We start from the raw sequence: 21,233 nt of genomic DNA, 5'->3' as shown, positions 1-21,233 counted from the left end.
GTATGGCGCTTTGGTCTGGGGTGATTTGGGGGAGCTCTACCTTTTCCAGGTAAGTCTGTGTTGTTTGAGGGTCTGCTTGAATCTCATCTCTATATAAATGTTTATAAAAGTCCATAAAGGCCCGGCTAATTCCCTTAGTTGTGGTTAATCTTTGCCCTGTGCTTTCTTCTATTGTATGAATATGATTTTTGCTTTTATGCTGCTTCAGTTTATATGCTAATAATCGGGATGCTTTATTACCAAATTCAAAGTGGCTTTGTTGAGTTTTTTGCAAGACTTCCGCCACTTCTGCTAGTTGGAGTTCCCTAAGTTCCAATTGTACCTGGTGGCATCTCTCCGCTGCGTTAGTGGGCGGAGTTCCACTGGCCATCGACATCTGCAGTGTTTCTAGTTCTATATGCAATTGTTGTGTTTTTGCTTGTTTCTGTCGGCTCCTATGGGCCTGCAGTGATATAATTTGACCTCTTAGGACTGCTTTTAATCCCTCCCATACTATCTCATCTCCTACTTCCCCCGTATCATTTTCACTAATGTAGTGTTTTATATCTTCTTCTAGTTGTTTTGTAACATTGTGGTCTGCTAGCATACTATCATCCATGCGCCATGTTGGGGGAGGCAGTCTATTAGTTGCACTTTTTAGTTGTAATGTTAGCGGGGCGTGATCCGACCATGTTCTATTTTGTATTTGAATTGTTTGCACCTGTTGCAGTACAGCTCGCCCTCCTAGCCATAAATCTATTCTGGAATATGATGCATGTACTGCAGAATAATATGTGTAACTACGAGATGTAGGGTTATAATGCCTCCATATATCTATCATCTGCCATTTGGACAAAAACGTATGTAGTTTAGCTCGATCTGTTCGTGCATATCGTATCCCCTGTGTGGAATTATCCATTGATGGGTGTGGTGTTAGGTTGAAGTCCCCTCCAATCAGTAATTCTCCCTCTATATATTTTGCTATAAGTTCCGATAGTTTCTCATAGAAGGAGCCCTGTTGTTCATTTGGGGCATAGATGTTTAGCAAGGTAAAGATCTCTGTCCCCAAGCTTATTATCAGTAATAAATATCGACCATCTCTATCTCTCACCACTCTCCGCACCTGCCATATGTATCTATGTGTCAGTGCTATCAGTACCCCTTTTTTTTTGTTCTCTTTGTGACTAGATGCAAAATATATATCCTTATATCGCCCATGTCTGCATAGCTTTTCATGTTTTGGCAGCAAATGCGTTTCTTGCGCAAAAATTATATCTGCCCTGAGACGCATTGCCTCCTTAAAAAGGAGTTGGCGTTTTGCCGGGGAGTTTAGGCCCTTCACATTGATAGTGAGTAAGTCAATAGTGCCCATCGTGTCCTTCTTTGTTAGTGTCTGCTTTATCCTTTCCTGCTCTGTTACTCTCGCAACCCCTCTGCCTCAAAAGACCATATCTATCTTGGTGCAGCAGTATCAGTGAATATTTCCCCCCTCTATCCCCATGTATCCCACTCCCATAACCGTTATCACCTGTCATATTTGGATCAGGTGTGCTGGGGTAAAGTGTGACCGTCCCGTGTCCCTCTGCTTACCAGTTAGCTATTTTGTGTACTGTTAGCCCAGTTTGTGTTTAAACATGGTTGAACATTTTAAACTCTTCTCTACTGTAACATTAACACATTAACCTTTATATTCCTGTTTTAACTTAACAGTGGCACTACCTCGCAGTCCTTAGTAGTAGCTATTCTGTGTGCGCCATCATGCATCTTTCTTTGCAATGCCTTTTGGCCGCTAGATTCTGTGTTATCAGTTTAAGTTCAAGTAGTCACCCGATCTCCACTTCTCAGTGCAGTATCCGATTGCTGACGCTGTAGCCGTCCTTTTCCTTTTGTCACTCTCTGCCATCTGGGTCTCTCTCTACGCGTTGTCCCCATTTCCCGTCTTGGCGCCATCGTGGCGTGCAACTCTTTGTCTGGAAATATCAATGCCGCTTCTGCCACCTCTCTGATTTGATGTAATTTTCCTTCTTTATAAAAGCGCAGGGCGAAGGGGTGACTCCATCTATATTGAATATTCTGCGTGCGTAGGTATTGAGTGATCGGGCGTAATTCTGCCCGTCGTCGCAGCGTAGAAGCCGCCAGATCTTGATAGAGTTGAATCTGGTGTGTATCCCATTTGAAATTCGGCTTTTCTCGTGCTGCCTGCATTATTTTCTCTTTCAGCTTATAGTCCACAAAGCAGGCTATCATATCTTTCGGCTGATTATTTCTGGGTGCTCCAAGTGCTCTATGTGCCCTCTCGATTTGTATCTCCGAGGGATCTTTGTCTATTTGTATTTCCTTTAGGATGGCGCTTGCTATTTGTTGCACTGTATGTTCATAATCCGCATAAAGGGGAATCTCAGGAATACCTCGGAGTCTAATGTTATGACGTCTACTGCGGTTTTCTATGTCCTCCATTTTGTCCCATATTTGTTGGATGTTTTTCCTTTCCTCCGCTTGTTGCTCTGTTACCGATTGCAGCAGTTCGCTTTGGTCATCTAAGCGCTCTTCCGTTTCTGCTACTCGCGTTCCCAATGCAGCAATATCACCTCTGAGATCCGCACCCAGCGTGATTAAATCAGAGCGTAAGGCTTTCAGTTCTCCTGTTATTTCTTTTAGCCAGTCTCGAATCTCTAGGATTGGTTCATTTTCGCCCATTAGCGATTCCTCTTGTGTAAAGAGGATCTGGGATTCCTGCGGTATTTGTTCTTGTTGAGCCGGCCGCTCCTCCGCTGGGCCTTCCGCCATGCTGCTTTTCTTTATTGGTACCGCGGCCTGCTGTATCGACGCGCTGGATCCCGTGTACGCGAAACCCGCCAGTGAGTGCTTTATTGTTCGAGCTGCCATGCGTTTTTCGATCACCTGATGTTCCGCTATTGTCCGCGATCGCTGATTTTAGTGTGGCGTCGCGCTAACTGCTTGTATTTTCCACCTTTTTTCGCGGGACAGCCAGAGCTCTTTGCTCAAGCAGCCATCTTGGCTCGGTGACGTCACTTCCCCCCAAAACGCACCATATCTAATGGGCTAGCAGATTGCATTTCTTTCACTTACGCCCAGACTGGGCTGACACTTGAGGGTCATGTCATGGCTCATAGTGTTAGAGCCATGGCAGCGTCAGTGGCCCACTTGAAGTCAGCCACTATTGAAGAGATTTGCAAGGCTGCGACGTGGTCATCTGTTCACACATTCACATCTCATTACTGCCTTCAGCAGGATACCCGACGCGACAGTCGGTTTGGGCAGTCGGTGTTACAGAACCTGTTTGGAGTTTAGAATCCAACTCCTCCCCCCAGGCCCATTTTTATTCTGTTCCAGGCTGCACTCTCTGTTAGTTGTTAACATGTTAGGTCAATCTCAGTTATGTCCTCACTGTTGCGAGGCCCAATTGATCATGTTTATTGTTTTGAGTGAGCCTGGGGGCTAGGGATACCCCATCAGTGAGAACAAGCAGCCTGCTTGTCCTCGGAGAAAGCGAAAGCTGCATACCTGTAGAGGGTATTCTCCGAGGACAGCAGGCTGATTGTTCTCACAATCCCGCCCACCTCCCCTTCGGAGTTTTGTCTTCCCTTACCTTAGCTATGTACTGGACTGATGAGCACGCTTGCGTTTGGGCGGGAAGACGGCCGCGCATTCGCGGTGCGCGCGGGAGTGCGAGGCTAGCAAACTTTTGTTGCTAGGGAAGATTTTCTGGTCCTGGGCTGCCGTTGGACGTCACCCTATCAGTGAGAACAATCAGCCTGCTGTCCTCGGAGAATACCCTCTACAGGTATGTAGCTTTCGTTTTGTCTGCCTTGTCCCTTTGGGCAGCGGAGCCATGGGCTTTCTCTACTATCCTGGAAAGAACTGCATATCCCCTCTAAATAGTTAATTACTACTACTACTACTTAACATTTCTAAAGCGCTACTAGGGTTACACAGCGCTGTACAATTTAACATGGAAGGACAGTCCCTGCTCAAGGAGCTTACAATCTAAAAGACAGGTGTACAATCTAAAGACAATCTAAACTGTAACCTTGTATCTGCTCATGACAGATTCACAGTCTAGGCAGTAGCAAATTCATTAATTAGGAGGAAACCAAGTATTCAAAAGATATAGTAAGATAGTTTATTAGCAAAAGCATCTTACCCAAAGGCAGTACAATCAGGTAGAACAGCACTTCACGACAGATGACGTGCCTTCGTAGATCACTGGCTTCTTCTCCGTCTCTCCAAAACACTGCTTAGGTAGCAGACCTTTTGTACTTTTTTGATCCCATAAATCCCTATGAGCAATTCACTTTCACACCTGCACTTTCGTCATAATTGGCACATATATCCAATTATGCCCAAGTTCTAACTTTTCTTACCTTTCATCCAATTAGGACCGAGTTTCAACCTTAGCAAATTTGCTTATCTCTTATCCAATTAGGACTAAGTTTCAGCTTTCTTATCGCTTATCCAATTATGACCAAGTTTCAACTCTCCTATTTCCAAACTTTGCTCATCCTTAAATTTAATTTTTCTTCACCTGACCCAATTATTTCTTATAGTTTCTCAGCATGCCTATGTCCAGCTATACACAGCCCTTGCCAACTTTGGCAAGGTTAAGCAGGCTGTCACATTTCTTCAGTGAAGTATCAGAACTGAGAGATGCTATGATTTTAGAGGCCTAGTTTACTTTAGAAAGCCTGAACCTGTTTTTCACTGCATTCAATTTGTGACAATTATTTACAGTACATAAGTAATGCCACACTGGGAAAAGACCAAGGGTCCATCGAGCCCAGCATCCTGTCCACGACAGTGGCCAATCCAGACCCATTATTCATATCTGGCCAAATAGTAAAATATAATATTGGGTATAGCTCTAGTAAGAACTATACCTGTTGTGACCTGGGCATTCTCATGCTTTGAGGCTTAGAAAGGCTCTGTAAAGTTGCTTATAGTAACAAAGCATTTTTTTCCTGTGGCTTATTCCATGGATAGTATGCTGTGCATATCTTGTCCATCTGGTGGGTCACTTCTGCTAGCTTTGCTTTGCTGCATAGCTGTCACAAAACGCCTGGCCACCCACCTGGGTTTACCCTGCGACCACTTAGAGGGTCTGTCCCCAGCACAGCTCAGATTTGCCTGCACCTGCCGCTCGTGTTCTACACAAGCACCCTGCTCCCACCGACTGGATCACAACTGCGAGTCTCCTGCTTTCCAATTATTCCCAATGATTTCTAGGGTAAATCCCAGTGGTCCCAGAGTTCCCAGAAAGCATTCACAGACTCCAACACACAAACTACCAGGATTCTTCATTAGTCCAGACTGGCAGAACGAAGAAACAATTGTGTTTATTCTCAACAGCCAGCATGTGCTGGGCAATTTCAAAACTCCAGGCCAATCAGAGTCCAGAACAGTCAAGTTTCAAATAAAAACTGGTTACATCACTGCAAGGCACTTCCTATTATCTGTGTGCAAAATAAAAGCAAGAGAAGTCTATCCTTTGTAACAGCTTTAAGCTTAAACATGCACCATCTGCTGGCCAAACAGGAGAAATACACCTCAGACATATTAAAGACAGGAGAATATCCAATACATTTTACAGGCTTAAAACACACAGGGCCAGATGCACTAAACTTAACGAGCCATTAACAAGCAAGTAGTAAACCCTGGCATGCACTAAAGACTTTTTTCCGATGATGATAGCAGCTAACGAAAACGGAATGCAGATGAGCAAATCGTGTAGAAGCCCTATTGTAATGAGATGCACTATCCTTTTCCGATTGCCTTAACGCTGGAAAATGCTGGAAAATCTAACAAGAGGTCTGTACCTCAAGGGATTGGAAAAATTATTAAAATGTAAAAAAAAAAAAAAATCAGGGGGGGGGGGCAAAAATGTCCAATTGCTCGTCAGGAGCGTCCTTTATGGACATTCTTCACTATCTATCTATCTATCTATCTATCTATCTATCTATCTATCTATCTATCTATCTATCTATCTATCTATCTATCTATCTATTTATATATATATATATCAGGCTCCAATGATGTTTTGATAAATGTTCAATAAAGACTTCATACAACTTAAAAAAAAAAAAAGTGGAAAAAAATCCAAGTGCTCATCCTTTTTTTTTTTTTTTTTTAAACAAAACTATTAGTGGAATTTGAACTCGCCACCTCTGGATTACAAAACCGGTGCCCTAACCACTCGGCAACAACTGTACTTGCTTGGATGTCCCTCCCTTACTTCCAGGTCTCTCAGCTGAGTGAAGCACGGCCAAAATGGACGTGTTTTTCTTTTTGAAGTGAAGCTTTATTTATGTTTAAACTGTTTTATTGACGATTATCACAATACAGATTAACTTAGAACATTCATATAACATTGCTTGATATACAAAACAGCATTCTTACAGCTTATTCAACATCGCCAAACACTTTTCTTCCCCATTTTTCTCCCCCCTCCCCTCTGAACAATTACTTGTCAAGTGCTAATATTAGATGTTAAATGACTTCTATTCCTAATATCATATACTTTAAGTACCTCGTTAGGTGCAATAGTGGTTATCACCAAATATCAGAAAACTAAACATCCAAGCTCTAGAGCACTGCCAAGCTTTAGCCATATACATCTCACTCAACCCCTTCAACCCCCCACCCAATACCTCCCCCCCTTGCAAGCAGGATTCCCCTCTGAACTAAATTTACCACTCCAGGCTACCCATACTCTCCATTATTCCACTATTTATCAGACATTAACAAGCAGACTACGTCCCCTTGGACTGAGAATTTGCAGGTATGGTGTCCAGATCTGTAGAAAGCGTACTCTGCGCTTAGGCGATTGTTTTGAGTCCCTAGCCTCCCAAGAGGCCAGGAGATGCACCTGATTGCGCCAATGCCAATAAGCTGGCCCTTCCGATGAGACCCAGTACTGCATAATGCATTTCCGAGCTACCAAGCTCAGCTTCCTACATAACATTATAGCTGGGGCACCTAATGGAGCAAACGCTCTTGGTTGGTCCAACAGAAACTGCCTCTCCGTTCCTTGAATTCTATTCCCCAATCGAAACAAAAACCCTCTTACCCTCTGCCAGAACATACGCACCTTGGGGCATTGCCATAATGCATGATATAATGAGCTGGGACCCCCTCCGCATTTAGAGCACCCCGAGTTGTCCGGCCCCAACATATGAGCCAGTTGTGCTTTAGACATATACCCCCGAAGGACCACTCTATAACCACACTCCCTCAGCCTCTCATCTGTTACCAATGCCCGGATGCCTTTCAAGGTAGCTGACACATCCCATGTTGCCAGTGAGGTCCCAAGATCTTGTTCCCATTTTCGCTTAAGATCAACATATTGCCTCTGGGACCTACGCCTAGCCAGTGCCCCATACAATGCTGATACAGATTGCTTCTCCATCTGCAACTCCTCAAAGAAGACCCTTAGCAGTTCCCCCATCCGCCCCCTCAGGGGTACCTGGCTCAAAGATTTCATATAGTGTCGGACCTGTGCATAAGCAAATCTATTGCCCCAAGCCGAACCCACTTTGTCTTGAAGCACGTCAAATGTTATCATTTCCCCATTTTCCAATAACAGATGTTCCAATCTTGTGATGCCCAGCCCTTGCCATCTGCCAAATGTCGGGTTGTCTATCCCTGCTTCAAAAACAGGATTACCTACGATTGGGATTTGATCTGTAACGTGTGGTTGGCCCCTCATTTGCCGCATCCACCACTGCCACGCCTCCCGAAGGGGCTGTAGTATTATACTTTTTTTAAATTTAGAAGGGAGCCGACTGCGAGGTAAATGGAGCAATGCTAATATATCATATGGAGCAAAAAAGGCTTCCTCCAAGTCCATAGGTGTATAATACTGCATGGTGTTCACCAGATCTCCTAGGTGACGCAACAAACACGCCTGATTATATAGGAACACATCCGGGACACCCATTCCACCCTGTCTCCAGCTCCCTATTAACATATTTTGGCTAACTTTGGGCTTTTTGCCTGCCCAGCAAAATCGACTAAAAAGACGCATCATCCGTTTCAAATCAGTCCGTGTTAGGCGTATGGGTAAGGTTTGAAGGACGTACAACCAGCGCGGAAACAGCACCATTTGGACTAAATGTATCCGTCCCATTAGTGACAGTGGAAGACTCATCCAAGAGTCCAATTTAGCTTTAGTGTGTTCCAGTAAGATTTTAACATTCAACTGATATATGTCTGAAGTATTCATTGTGAGTCGGATTCCTAGATATTTAAAAGACTCTCTAGCCCATCTCAATGGAAATTCAGGATCCCAGTCCCTCTGGTTCACCTCTGGCGAAGCCAGAGCTTCTGACTTATCTAGATTGATTCGAAAACCTGAGTAGTCTCCATAGTCACGAAAGGTTTCCAATAACGTGTCTAAGGATTCCCTTGGGTTTGTGAGATGTACCAAAATGTCATCCGCAAATGCTGCGATCTTAAACATGTGGGTCCCTAAACCGACACCCCGGATCAAAGGGTTTGCCATGATATCTCTGATAAGGGGATCTAAAACTAAAACAAAGAGGAGAGGGGACAAGGGGCACCCCTGCCTTGTGCCTCTTCTGATACAGAAGCTTTCCGATTCTATCCCGTTCACTCTCAAGGTGGCACATGGGTTGGCATATAAAGCGTGAATTGCCTCAACAAATCTCCCTGAAAATCCATAATGTTCCAGCGTATCAAAAAGGAACTTCCAGTGAACCTTATCAAAGGCCTTTTCCGCATCGAAGCTGATCAACAACGATGCTACCTTCGCCTGCGAGCTGTGCTCTAGTGATGTCAATATTGCTCTCAAGTTTTTACTCACTGCTCTACCTCCCACAAAGCCCACCTGACTTTCGTGAATCAACCGAGGGAGCAACCTCGCCAATCTATTAGCCAAGATTTTTGCCAACAGCTTGGTATCATAATTTAATAGGGAAATAGGCCGGTACGATGTCGGCTCCAGAGGGTCCCTTCCCGGCTTCAACAAGACTATTATTTGAGCCCTATTCAAATCAGGGGGTAACCTCTGTCTCTCTATCAGCTGGTTCAAGAATCTAGTAATTGCGGGTATAACTCCTCCTTCCATCAATTTATAAAATTCTCCTCTTAAACCATCAGGTCCCGGGGCTCTCAATCGCGGGCTGCGGGCTATAACCATACTAACTTCGTCCTCAGTGATTAATTGGTTAAGACTGTCCAACTCTTGTATTGTAAGCTTTGGTAAAACTAAATTTTCTAAGTACATCTGATTTAATAGGCCGTCTTCCTCTGGGGAAGCGTACGGCCCTTGATAAAAGGTCCGAAAAGTCTCACAGATTGCTTTGTCTGATGTGTGGAGCCCTCCCCCCCTTTGCCTCAGTGCCAGAATGTTCTTAGTCCCTCCCCGGGGGGGGTAATTATTTTTGACATCAACTTGCCTGTTTTATTACCATGTTTATAAAGCATATATCGATAGTAAAGCTGTGACTTATGTGCCCTCTCTTGCAAAAGTTCATTTAAGGCGGTTTGAAGCTCTAACACTTGTTTATCACCTATCGCATGTGTCTCCCCATATCTTTTCCGTGCCTTACAAAGTTGGTTACTTAAACGCAAGATCTTTCTGTCTCGTGCCTTCCTCACAAAGTGTGTGTGACTTATAACTTCGCCTCTAAGAACCGCCTTAGCCGCTTCCCAAAACAAAACTGGATCCTCTATATGCTCTTGATTATGAGTGCTGTACTCCGCCCAGCTAGCTTGTAATCGGCCTTTAAGCACTGGATCTGAGCTAAACTCCAGGGGAAATTGCCATTTATGTTCCTGTTGGGTCGTACCGCTTGGTATCCATTCTATCTTAACCCAGGCATGGTCCGACACCATATACGGTCCTATCTCCGCTGTTGTCACTTCCCCAAACATCTGGCGCGATGTCAGAATATAGTCAATTCTCGACTGAGTTGAGTGGGCCCGTGACAGGTGTGTGTAGTCTTTCTCACCTGGGTGCAGCACCCGCCACACATCAACCAGGCCCAACATCTGGCTCAATTGCAAGAGGCCTCTATTATTATAACATGAAGAGGCCGTCTCCGGAGCTGATCTGTCCAGAGAGGGGTCCCAAGCTGCATTAAAATCGCCCCCCATCACTATAGCTGCATGTGGTTGCCTGAGCAGAAAATTAATCAAAGTTTGGTAAAACTTCCGATCATATCTATTTGGAGCATAAACATTACAGATTAGCAGCTTCTGTCGCCCAACTACCACTTCCAATATAACATAGCGGCCTTCAGTATCAATCAGAAGTGGATTAATTATAGAGGCTATGCCTTTTCTAATTAGTATCGCTACTCCTCCCTTTTTGCCTTGTGCATTTGCTGCTATACAATCCCCAACCCACCAGGTGCTGAGCTTGGCATGTTCAATCTGGTTCAGATGCGTCTCCTGTAAAAGTGCTATGTCTGCTTTTTGCCTGTTTAATTGTTGTAAAATCTTAGAGCGTTTTATTGGCGAATTAACTCCGCCTACATTCCATGTTATTATTCTTACTATTCTTGGATTTGAAAGTGTATGACTATACCTGTAGATGTCCACTTTTGTAATCGAGGGGGACATCCCAGCCTCTGCCCCCCCCTAACTTGCATCTCCCCTTTATCAGCATCCCTATTATGTTCTGCCCACGCTTCCATCAGAGCCCGTCTCCCATTGCCAAACCGCCTTCCCTTGACAGCTCTGGGAGACAGAGCCCCCCAGAAGCCTGCATTACTTTCCTTTACATCCTTTCTATTTAGTGCTTGTACCCTGCTTGCATCCCTCCTCCCTCCCCCCACCCCCTCCTCCCGCCCCTCCCCCGCCCCCCAAATCCTGTTCCCCTTATTCTCAGGTCCACCAATTAGGACCATGACTTCCTTACGTCTCTCCCTCCCCCCTCCGCATTAAACAGTGTTACATTAAACATAACTTTCATTGTCAAGCTGGTCAGACACTTACAGGGTCTCACCCCTCTTACCAGGGGTTCGAACCGTTTCACCCATTGGCCATGTCTTCTATACAGTGTCTTATTCAACAGCAAGAAAATTCAAAGGGAAAGTCTAACTCACAAACCATAAAACCTTAACCTTCCAACTGCAGCCATCTTGCCAAGCCTTTCTGCAACAGTAATTGGTCCATCTTTGTACTCGGCTGGGAGTTTGCTGTATTGTCATATATTGACCAGTCAGGTTTCCTCTGACCCCTCCTTATAACAGTACTCACTGCTCTCAGAGTGTTCGCTTCTTTATTCTATTCAGCTTGCATCTGAAGATGTTGTTCCCATCTGCTGTAAAAATTCTTTAGCCGCCCCTGCCGTCTCATATGTCTTGGTGATGCCATTATGCGTAATCCGCAGTTTGGCAGGGTATTGTAGTGCAAATCTTATTTTCTTTTGGAATAGCGTTGAGCAAACCTCCGAAAACTGTCGCCTTCGTGCTGCTACCCCTGCTGAATAATCTTGGAAGCATCTTACTGGGATTCCATCATATTCCAATGCTTTTCCGGTTCTAAGCAGCTGCATCACCTCTTGTTTTTGCGCATAGTTCAAAAATCGTAGAATTACCACTCTTGGTTTATTAGTACCAGTCATTTTCATCCCTATGCGGTGAGCCCGTTCTATCTGTATTGGCCCCGAGGCTTCTGGGAATTGTAGTTCATTAGTAAACCAGCGTGCCAAAAAAACCTCCAAGCCCCGTTCGGGTATCGTTTCTGGCAGGCCCACCACACGGATATTATTTCTCCTGGACCTGTTTTCCAGGTCTTCAATCTTTTCCTCCATCGCCTGCAGCTTTTTTTGAGTTATCTCCTGTACTGTCTCCACCTCCGTTACTCTGTCCTCAATTTCACTCACACGTGCTTGAAAACCTGCACAGTCTCGAGAGAGATCCGTGAGCTGTTCTTTTACCTTTTCCAGGTTAGTATTTATGGGGGAGAGCCGGCGATCCAACATATCCTCTAACACTGAGGACATTTCTGACGTTATTTCGGCGATCCAGGCCGATGATACTGTCGGGCCCGGCGGGCTTGCGGGCGGCGCCATCTTGTCTTCTGCTCCTCTACCACGGAGCTTATCTTTATGCTGATTTTTAGCTGCCATCGTGCCGCCAGTAATTTTAAAATGTTCACTGCCGGCCGCTCCAGTGTTTCAGGCTGCGGCGAAATTCTATTTTAAGTCGCGGTTTGTGAGCTGATCGTGCGGAGGGGGGATTGAAGCCGGAGAGATCTTTTTTCTTCAACCCCTCGCGGTCATGACGTCACCGGAAGCCGTGAAGCTTTATTTAAAAAAAATCAAACAGGCTCCGATGCTGCAGGCTCTTTTTTGGACATCATTCAACCCTGGAATAATAAAAACGTCTTTTTTGGCAGTGCTTCACTCAGCTGAGACCTGGAAGTCCCTGAGCCAATCACAACGTGTTCAGCCGAGCTAAACACGCTGTGATTGGCTCAGAGACTTCCAGGTCTCTCAGCTGAGTGAAGCATGAGCAAAAAGGACGTTTTTATTATTCCGGGGTTGAATAATGTCCAAAAAAGAGCCTGCAGCATCGGAGCCTGTTTGTTTGTTTTTTAATAAAGCTTCGCTTAAAAAAACAAACAAACAAACGTCCATGTGCTTCACTCAGCTGAGAGACCTGGAAGTAAGGGAGGGACATCCAAGCAAGTACAGTTGTGGCCGAGTGGTTAGAGCACTGGTCTTGTAATCCAGAGGTGTTGGGTTCAAATCCCATTAATAGTTTTGTTAAAATTGGAGTTATTTATTATTTTCTCCACGTTTTTATTTATTTATTTATTTATTTATTTGAACATTTGTTAGTCTTGAAAAGGTTCATGAATGGCAGAATAACTTCTTCCAAACTGCACTTACTTGCTATGAGTGAAATTCAGTCAACACATTAGCAGAAGCCCTGGCTCCGATGCTGCAGGCTCTCAGCTGAGCTAAACGCATTGTGATTGGCTCAGAGACCCGGAAGTCTCTGAGCCAATCACAATGCGTTTAGCTCAGCTAAACGCGCTGTGATTGGCTCAGAGACTTCCGGGTCTCTCAGCTGAGAGCCTGCACCATTAGAGGCAGGGTTACCTCGCAGGAGGGGGAAAAGCGTTTAGCTCAGCTCGGCTCAATGCTTCCTTCGTTGTGATTGGGTGGAAGGTGGTGCTGGGCGGATGGGAATCCTAATGACAGTCTCCAGAATTGCTTCTATTTGTACCATGGTAGGTGCAGCGGATGCCTGCAGCATCGGAGCCTGTGAGTTTTTTTATAATACACTACAGTGAAGAACGTCCATAAAGGACGGTCCTGACGAGCACTTGGCACTTGAGGTGTATTTGGCATGCGCAGAGCAGCCAGCATAAGGCTTTGCTGCTCTGCGCATGCTTGACCGGCCAATTCTCCGACTGTTTTACGAGGGAATAGAAAATGCAAGTGAGCTACAATGAGTAGCTCATTTGCATTCCTTTTCCTTGATGCATAGCCGTTCCCTACCGATTCGCTATGGAATTCGGTAGGGAACGGCTCTAACGACGACTTTTGTGCATCTGGCCCACAGTGTCTTCACAATAGCATTGCAGGTCACTAATCCAGAAAACATTTTTACTAGCTCATCAAAGCAGGTCTGCTGTGCTCAGGAGGTGAGGAAGATGGGGTGGGTGGGGGGGGGGGGGGGGGCTCGGACTGAAGCTGGAGATGTCTGATGCCCTTATGCTCCTAAGCAAATGCGAGCGCTAGTGTCTGCATTTAATCCTGCCGAATGCTCAAAGCCGGTGAGCACGTGAAATAATGAGCTCACTGGCTCTGAGTGCAGCAAGCATGCAAATGCATACTAAGTGGGTCATTATCTATTCCTTCCCAAAGTTCAGTGGGCAGCATGCCAAACAAGTACGCTCCTGCGGCAAACCCTGTGCCAGTTTGGCGTTAGGGATCTGCTGAGCAAGAGAGGAGTAGGGAGACAGGCCATCACAGCCCTGGTAGTCCATTGGACCCCAGACTCTTCCACCCCAAAGACTTCCCTTATATGGTACTTAAGCCCCACCCAGGGCATCCCAAAATGCACAGGGCAGGGTGCTGCCATTTTGAGGAGGGGTCCACCAGGAGGAGGGAGTCCTAGTCCCTTTCTTTGAGGGGGTTGGGGAGGTGCTGCTAGATCATTAATGCTAACTCTCGGGGGGGGGGGGGGGGGGGGAAATCGAGGTCCTACTGGACCAACAGGGTGTTATTTTTTTTTTTTGGGGGGGGGGGTTGGGGGGCTGGGGTCTACCAGGGCTATAGGGGCTAATTTTTTTTTTGTCTGATGAAGGGCTTTGGGCATGTGCTCAAACGGACAGCTGACAGCTCTTGAGCACATGCCCAGGCACAATCCTCCCACAGTTGTCCATAAGTACATAAGTATTGCCACATCGGGACAGACCAAAAGTCCATCAAGCCCAGCATCCTGTTTCCAACAGTGGCCAATCCAGGTCACAAATACCTGGCAAGATTCCCAAAAAAGCTCAATACATTTTATGCTGCTTATCCCAGAAATAAGCAGTGGATTTTCCCCAAGTCAATTTAATAATGGTCTATGGACTTTTCCTTTAGGAAGCCGTCCAGACCCTTTTAAAACCCCGCTAAGCTAACCGTCTTTCCCACATTCTCTGGCAATGAATTCCAGAGTTTAATTACACGAGTGAAGAAACATTTTCTCTGATTCGTATTAAATTTACTACTTTGTAGCTTCATTGCATGCCGTCTAGTCCTAGTATGTCGAGCAGTGACTGTCTCTTCATGTTCAAGTGTACAGCACTGCGTACGTCTAGTAGCGCTATAGAAATGATAAGTAGTAGTAGTATTTTTGGAAAGAGTAAACAATTCACGTCTACCCGTTCCACTCCACTCATTATTTTATAGACCTCTCTCCCCTCAGCCTTAGACGCTTCAGCCTTTCCTCATAGGGAAGTTGTCCCATCTATGGCTTTGTCTTCCCTGATTGCCCCTTTTACCCCTCGGTCATCTAGCGGTCCAACCGATTCTTTACCGACTTCTTGCTTTTAATACACCTAAAAAAATTTTTACTGTGTGTTTTTGCCTTCAACGGGAGGAAAGTACTGGGAATGGGTTGTTGATGTCAAGCACAGGAATTTGAGGACTGAGGGCTTATGTGCTTATATGATTGGGGAGCTGTGGTACCACATTGAAGGGCTGGGACAGAGGAGAAAGATGACATACAGCATGCTGTAGAAAGAGCAACAACTGCAGAACCCTGATAAATAAACTAATGGATCTGTTGCTCTCCATCTGATTCTTTTCCCCTTAGAGAGAAGAGTTGAAGGTACTTCTCGGTACAAAGGAAAAGGAGCAGGAGGAAAGTGTGATGCTTATTGAAGCACTGAAGGCAAAGCTAAGATTCTATGAGGTACTTATTTAATCAGGGAGGGACAGAGGGGATATTATAAAAATGTACGACTTGCAAGGGAATAAATCAGGTAAGTATAGAGTTACCATATTTGCGGAGACAAAAAAAAGAATGCTACCTTGCTCCCCTCCCGCTTTCATCTTGACCCCCCCCCCCCCCCCCCCCCAAGAAAGCCAGATTCTATAAGCAGTGAAAATACCAGTAAAAGTAACAGCAATGCATTTTCTTCCGTACTTTGCTAAATACAAAATTAGAAAAGATGTCCCTTTCAAATAGGAGAAAACATCCATGAGCAGCATGTCCCCCTTTCCTTTCCCTCCCATCCATGAGCAGCCTATCCCCCTCTCCTCTCCATCCCTTTCTATCCATGTGCTGTATTTCCCCCCTTTTCCCTTCCCCCTCTTCCATCACCAATATTTTTTCCAGCCCCTCCCTTCCTTCCTCCCCGAACCTACCATAACACACCGTGGTGGTCTAGTGTCCTCTTCAGGGCAGGAAAGGACCCCACTCTTTCCTGCTCTCTGCTGCTGACCTCCTTGCTGCCGCCACTTCTAGAAAATGGCTGCCAAGACTTCAAGCGGTGGCCTCGTGAGACTTCCACAGAAGTCTTTTGAGGCTGCGGCTTGAAATCCGGATGTATGGTAACCCTAGGTAAATAGAGAATGGTAGTTTCTTGTTTCAAATGGGAAGGAGTGGCCAAGTGGCTAGAGCAGATTTACTAAGCACGGAAACATGGGCCCAGATCCTGCTTCTCCTATTGATCTTCCTTGTCTTAATCAGTTCACTTACCTCCTGTTTTGAGTTTTCACGCAGAGTATATCTCTTTGGGAAAGGAACTTATCATACCCAAAAAATGCTGTAAACTGCCTTGAAAGTAAGACTGGAAGAGCAGTTTTGAAATACAAATAGTAGTATATTCCATTAAACTAACTGGTTGCTGATTTAAAAAAAAATGTTTAAGTGAATGTGCAGTTAACTGTGATCCTTGTTGCCAAAGGTTGTAAAAAAGGCTTCAACAGATTTCAAGAAGACTGTTCCATAACGAATTCTTAACTACCTCTTCTTCCTGGAAGCAGGGAAGGGATCCACATCGCACTTCCAGCCAGTCTGAATTTATCACAATTTTTTCTTTCCTAATCTAAATCACTTAGCTATATGGATGGCATGCCCCTCTGGGTATGATTTTTAAGCACGGGCTGAAAATTTGCCTGTTTAGAAAATCCCTGGGCACTCATGTCTGACCTGGTATGGCACGTCTTTGTGGTCTTTGTATGCTTTGTTTCATGGTCTCCAGTTCTTATCCTTCTAATTATGTGAATTGTGGATGTTTGCATCCCAAACACCATAATTTTACACTTTCTAGCATTGTAGCTTTGTCTGATACTGTGGAGTTTTTCACAGTTTTATTATTGCCTATTTTTTCTCTTCTGTTGTAGAGCAGTATCATGGCACATGGAGGTCTTACCAGTAATGGTAAGTCATATAGACAAAAAAGCAATTTTTGTCTTAATTTCTACCATACACTTTACTATAAAGTATAGTGAAATTTCTTAGCTATAATTGATTCTGTATTCCCAGATGAATTTATAAGCCAAGGTTGTTACTAAGGCTTTTTGTTTTCTATTTCTATCTTTGTATTTTATTTGCACTAATATTTTGAACAATTATCTGTAAGAGTGAGACTGAGGGCAGTAAGAGAGGCAGGAACACATGTCTGTAAGGGATATAGAATAATCAAAAACACAAAGCAGTAAGTATTCAGCCAGTAGCTGCTTTTTTTTTTTAACAATTCTTTAATTGATTAGATATAACCTTATTAAAAGTGGAAATATGAAGTCCAAAACACTTTGCATAATAGTCCATATTCCCAACATGTTTCGGCACAGAGTGAAGATACTTACCTGTAGCAGGTATTCTCCGAGGACAGCAGGCCTTATATTCTCATATCTAGGTAGCGTGATCTGCCTTGTCTGGTCAGGAGCTTGTGACAAACTTTTGCAGAGCTCTTTGGAACGAGAGTCGCACTCCACTACTTATGCGCGAATGCCTTCCCTCCTGCTGCGAGAGTGCAGAACCATCAGTACAATACTAGAATATAAAAGAAAAGAGGAGACAGCTTGATAGGGAGGTGGGAGGGTATGTGAGAATATAAGGCCTGCATTATAGTGGGGGAGAGGGTTATACTTGTATGTTAAAAATGGAAAGCATTTACAATATGTATTTGATCTTGTGTTCTTGTTTATCTGGAAGTGCATTGCTATATCTTTGAATAAATAAACATGGGGGTGGGGAAGAATATAAGGCCTGCTGTCCTTAGAGAATTCCATCTACAGGTAAGTATCTTTGCTTTCTCAGAGGACAAGCAGGTCTATGATTCTTACATGTGGGAATCCCTAGCTACCAGGCTCACTGAAAACAATAACCATTGGTCAAGTGGACCACGTAACAAAGAGGGCAAAAAAGTATTTAACCTGAAACTGTATACAATCTGAGTGAGAGTGCAGCCTGGAACAGAACAAAACAGTTCTAGGAGGCAGGCGTTGGACTCTAGGCCCCAAAATTCTGCAGAACTGTTTGTCCAAACTGATTGTTGTTGGATATCTTGCTCAGGGCAGAAGTAAGAGGTGAATTTGTGGACCAAAGACCACATTGCAACCTTGCAAATTTCTTCATTGAAGGTTGACCTCAAGTGGGCTACTGATACAGCCATGGTCCTAACATTGTGAGCTTTGACATGACCCTCAAGGGCCAGCCTAGCCTGGGCATAATTGAAAGAAATGCAATCTACCAGCCAATTGGAGATGGTTTGCCTCCCGATGGCGACCCCCATCCTGTTGGGATCAAAAGAAACAAAAAGCTGGGTGGCCTGTCTGTAGGGCATAGTCCGCTCCAAGTAAAAGGCCAAAGCTTGCTTGAAGTCCAAGGTGTGCAGTGCGCTTTTGCCAGGATGGACAGACATGAGGTCGGAGAAAGAATGTTGGTAAGACAATGGACTGGTTTAGATGGAACTCCGACACAACTTTAGGAAGGAACTTAGGGTGCGTGCGGAGGACTACCTTGTGATGAAACTTAGTGTAAGGTGCATATACTACTAAGGCCTGAAGCTTACTGACCCTACGAGCTGAAGTAAGAGCCACCAAAAATATGACCTTCCAGGTCAAGTACTTCAGATGACAGGTATCAAGTGACTCAAAAGGAGCTTTCATCAGCTGGGTGAGAAGGACATTGAGGTCCCATGATGCAGGTGGAGGTTTGACGGGGCTTTGTCAGTAGCAAACCTCTCATGAAATGAACAACTAGAGGCTGTCCAGAGATGGGCTCACTCTCTACACAGTGATGGTAAGCACTAATTGCATTGAGGTGAACTCTTATGGAGTTGATTTTAAGACCAGATTCATAGAGGTGTAGAAGGTACTCAAGCAGGGCCTGTGTAGGGTAGGAAACCGGATCTAGGGCCCTGCCCTCACATCAGATGGCAAACCACCTCCATTTGAAAGAGTAACGCCTCTTGGTGGAATCATTCCTAAAAGCCAGCAAGATCTGGGAAACACCCTCAGGAAGATGCAAGGAAGCAAATTCTAACAAGCCGTGAGGTTCAAGAAACTGTAGGTTAGGATGCAGAAGAGAGCCTTTGTTCTGAGTGATGAGGGTTGGAAAACACTCCAATCTCCATGGTTCTTTGGAGGATAACTCCAGAAGAAGAGAGAACCAGATCTGTCTGGGCCAATAAGGAGCGATCAGAATCATGGTCCCCTGGTCTTGCTTGAGTTTCATCAAAGTCTTCCCTTTGAGAGGTATGGGAGCATACACATACAGAAGAGCTGACCCCCAATGAAGGAGGAAGGCATCTGACGCTAGTTTGTCATGAGCCTAGAACCTGGAACAGAACTGAAGGACTTTGTTATTGGATTGAGTGTCAAAGAGATCCATCGAGGAGGTGCTCCACTCTCAGAAGACCTCATAGGCAACACTCATGTTGAGCGACTACTTGTGTGGTTGTATGACCCTACTTGGTCTGTTGGCCTGGTGTTGGATTTGCCTGCCAGGTAAGTGGCCTTGAGGAGCATTCCCTGCTGGACTGCCCAGTGCCACATCCTGACAGCCTCCTGACACAGAGGGCATGATCCGGTGCCTCCCTCTTGTTGGTATAATACATGGTGACCTGATTGTTGGTTTGAATGAGAACAATTCGGTTGATCAGTCAATCTCTGAAAGCCTTTAGAGCGTTCCAGAGCTCCAGAAGGCTGATGTGAAGATCTGTCTCCTGGGCTGACCAAGCATTTTGAGTATGAAGCCCGTTTATATGATCTCCCCACACCAGTTGGGATGCATCCATCATCAGCACCTTTATGGGCTGTGGAATTTGGAATGTGAGTCCCAGAGTCAAATTGAATCGAATCGTCAACCAAAGCAGAGATTGAGCCAGCTCTGGTGACACTCTGACATCCTTCAGGTTCCCCATGGCCTGACACCACTGGGAAGCTAGGGTCCACTGGACAGTTCTCATGTGAAGATGTCACATGAATAGTGAAAGCTGTGTGGCTCAACCACCTCAATATCTGGCAAGCTGTGACCTGCTGAGCTGCTGAGAGTCAATCAGCAATAGTTTCCGCCTTTGTCACAGGGAAGAAAGCCTGAGTCTGCTGAGTGTCTAGTAGGGCTCCAGTAAACTCCAATCTGGATAGGGAGCAGATGGGACTTGGGGTAGTTTAAAAACAAACCCTAGTAGCTCTAACACCCAAGTAGTCATCCGTATGAACTCCTGAGCACTGTCCTTCACCAGCCAATCATCAAGATAGGGGTACACATGGACTCCCAGTCTGCTTAGTGATGCTGCGACTATAACAAGACACTTGGTGAAAACCCGGGGAGCTGATGCAAGGCCAAAAGGCAACACATGGTACTGGAAGTGAGGTGTCCCCAGCCAGAATCAGAGATACCTCCTGTGAACTTGGAAGTATCTGGATGTGAGTGTAAGCATCCTTTAAGTCCAGAGTGCATAGCCAATCATTCTCTTGAATCATGGGGAGAAGGGCGTCCAGGGGACATAAGAGTAGCCATACTGGGTCAGGCCAAGCCAGGTCACAAGTACCTGGCAGAAACCTAAATTGTGGCAACACACCATACTACAAATCCCAGGGCAATAGCAGACTCTGGACTTTTCCTTCAGGAACTTGTCCAAACCTTTTTTAAACCCAACTACACTAACTGCTGTAACCACCTGCTCCAGCAAAGGGTTCCAGAGCTTAACTATTTGTTGAGTGAAAAAATATTTCCTCCTATTTGTTTTAAATATATTTCCATGTAACTTGCTTGAGTGTCCCCTAGTCTTTGTACTTTTGGAATGAGTAAAAAATCGATTTACTTCTACTCATTCTATACCACTCAGGATTTTGTAGATCTCAATCCTATCTCCCCTCAGCCTTCTCTTTTCCAAGCTGAAGAGCCCTAACCTCTTTAGCCTTTCCTTGTACGAGAGGAGTTCCATCCCCTTTATCATTTGTCGCTCTTGTTTGAACCTTTTCTAATTCTGCTGTACGTTTTTTGTGATACGGCGACCAGAACTGAACGCAATACTCAAGGTGCTGATGCACCATGAAGCTATACAAAGGCATTATAGTATTTTTGATCTTATTCACCATCCCATTCCTAATAATTCCTAGCATCCTGTTTGCTTTTTTGGCCACTGCCGCACATTGAGCAGAAGGTTTCAGCGTTATTATCTATGATGACATCCAGATCTTTTTCTTGGGCGCTGACCCTGAAGATGGATCCCTAGCATCAGGTAACTGTGATTTGGATTATTATTTCCAATGTGCATCACCTTCCATTTGTCCACATTAAATTTCATCT

General features: G+C 44.9%; 1 protein-coding gene across 1 annotated transcript in view; it reads left to right on the top strand.

The window, feature by feature from the left end:
- UACA (uveal autoantigen with coiled-coil domains and ankyrin repeats) overlaps window positions 1–21,233 on the top strand; it is a 146,925-nt gene that overhangs the window by 108,036 nt on the left and 17,656 nt on the right. The window contains 2 exon segments of the mRNA XM_030189816.1: window positions 15,282–15,380; window positions 16,817–16,853. Of these exon segments, the coding sequence (XP_030045676.1) occupies window positions 15,282–15,380; window positions 16,817–16,853 (136 nt within the window).

Source organism: Microcaecilia unicolor, chromosome 1, assembly GCF_901765095.1.
Source record: "Microcaecilia unicolor chromosome 1, aMicUni1.1, whole genome shotgun sequence".
In the NCBI taxonomy this organism is placed as follows: domain Eukaryota; kingdom Metazoa; phylum Chordata; class Amphibia; order Gymnophiona; family Siphonopidae; genus Microcaecilia; species Microcaecilia unicolor.
Note: the sequence above shows the minus strand (reverse complement) of the source record. Positions and strands in the feature narration are given on the sequence as shown.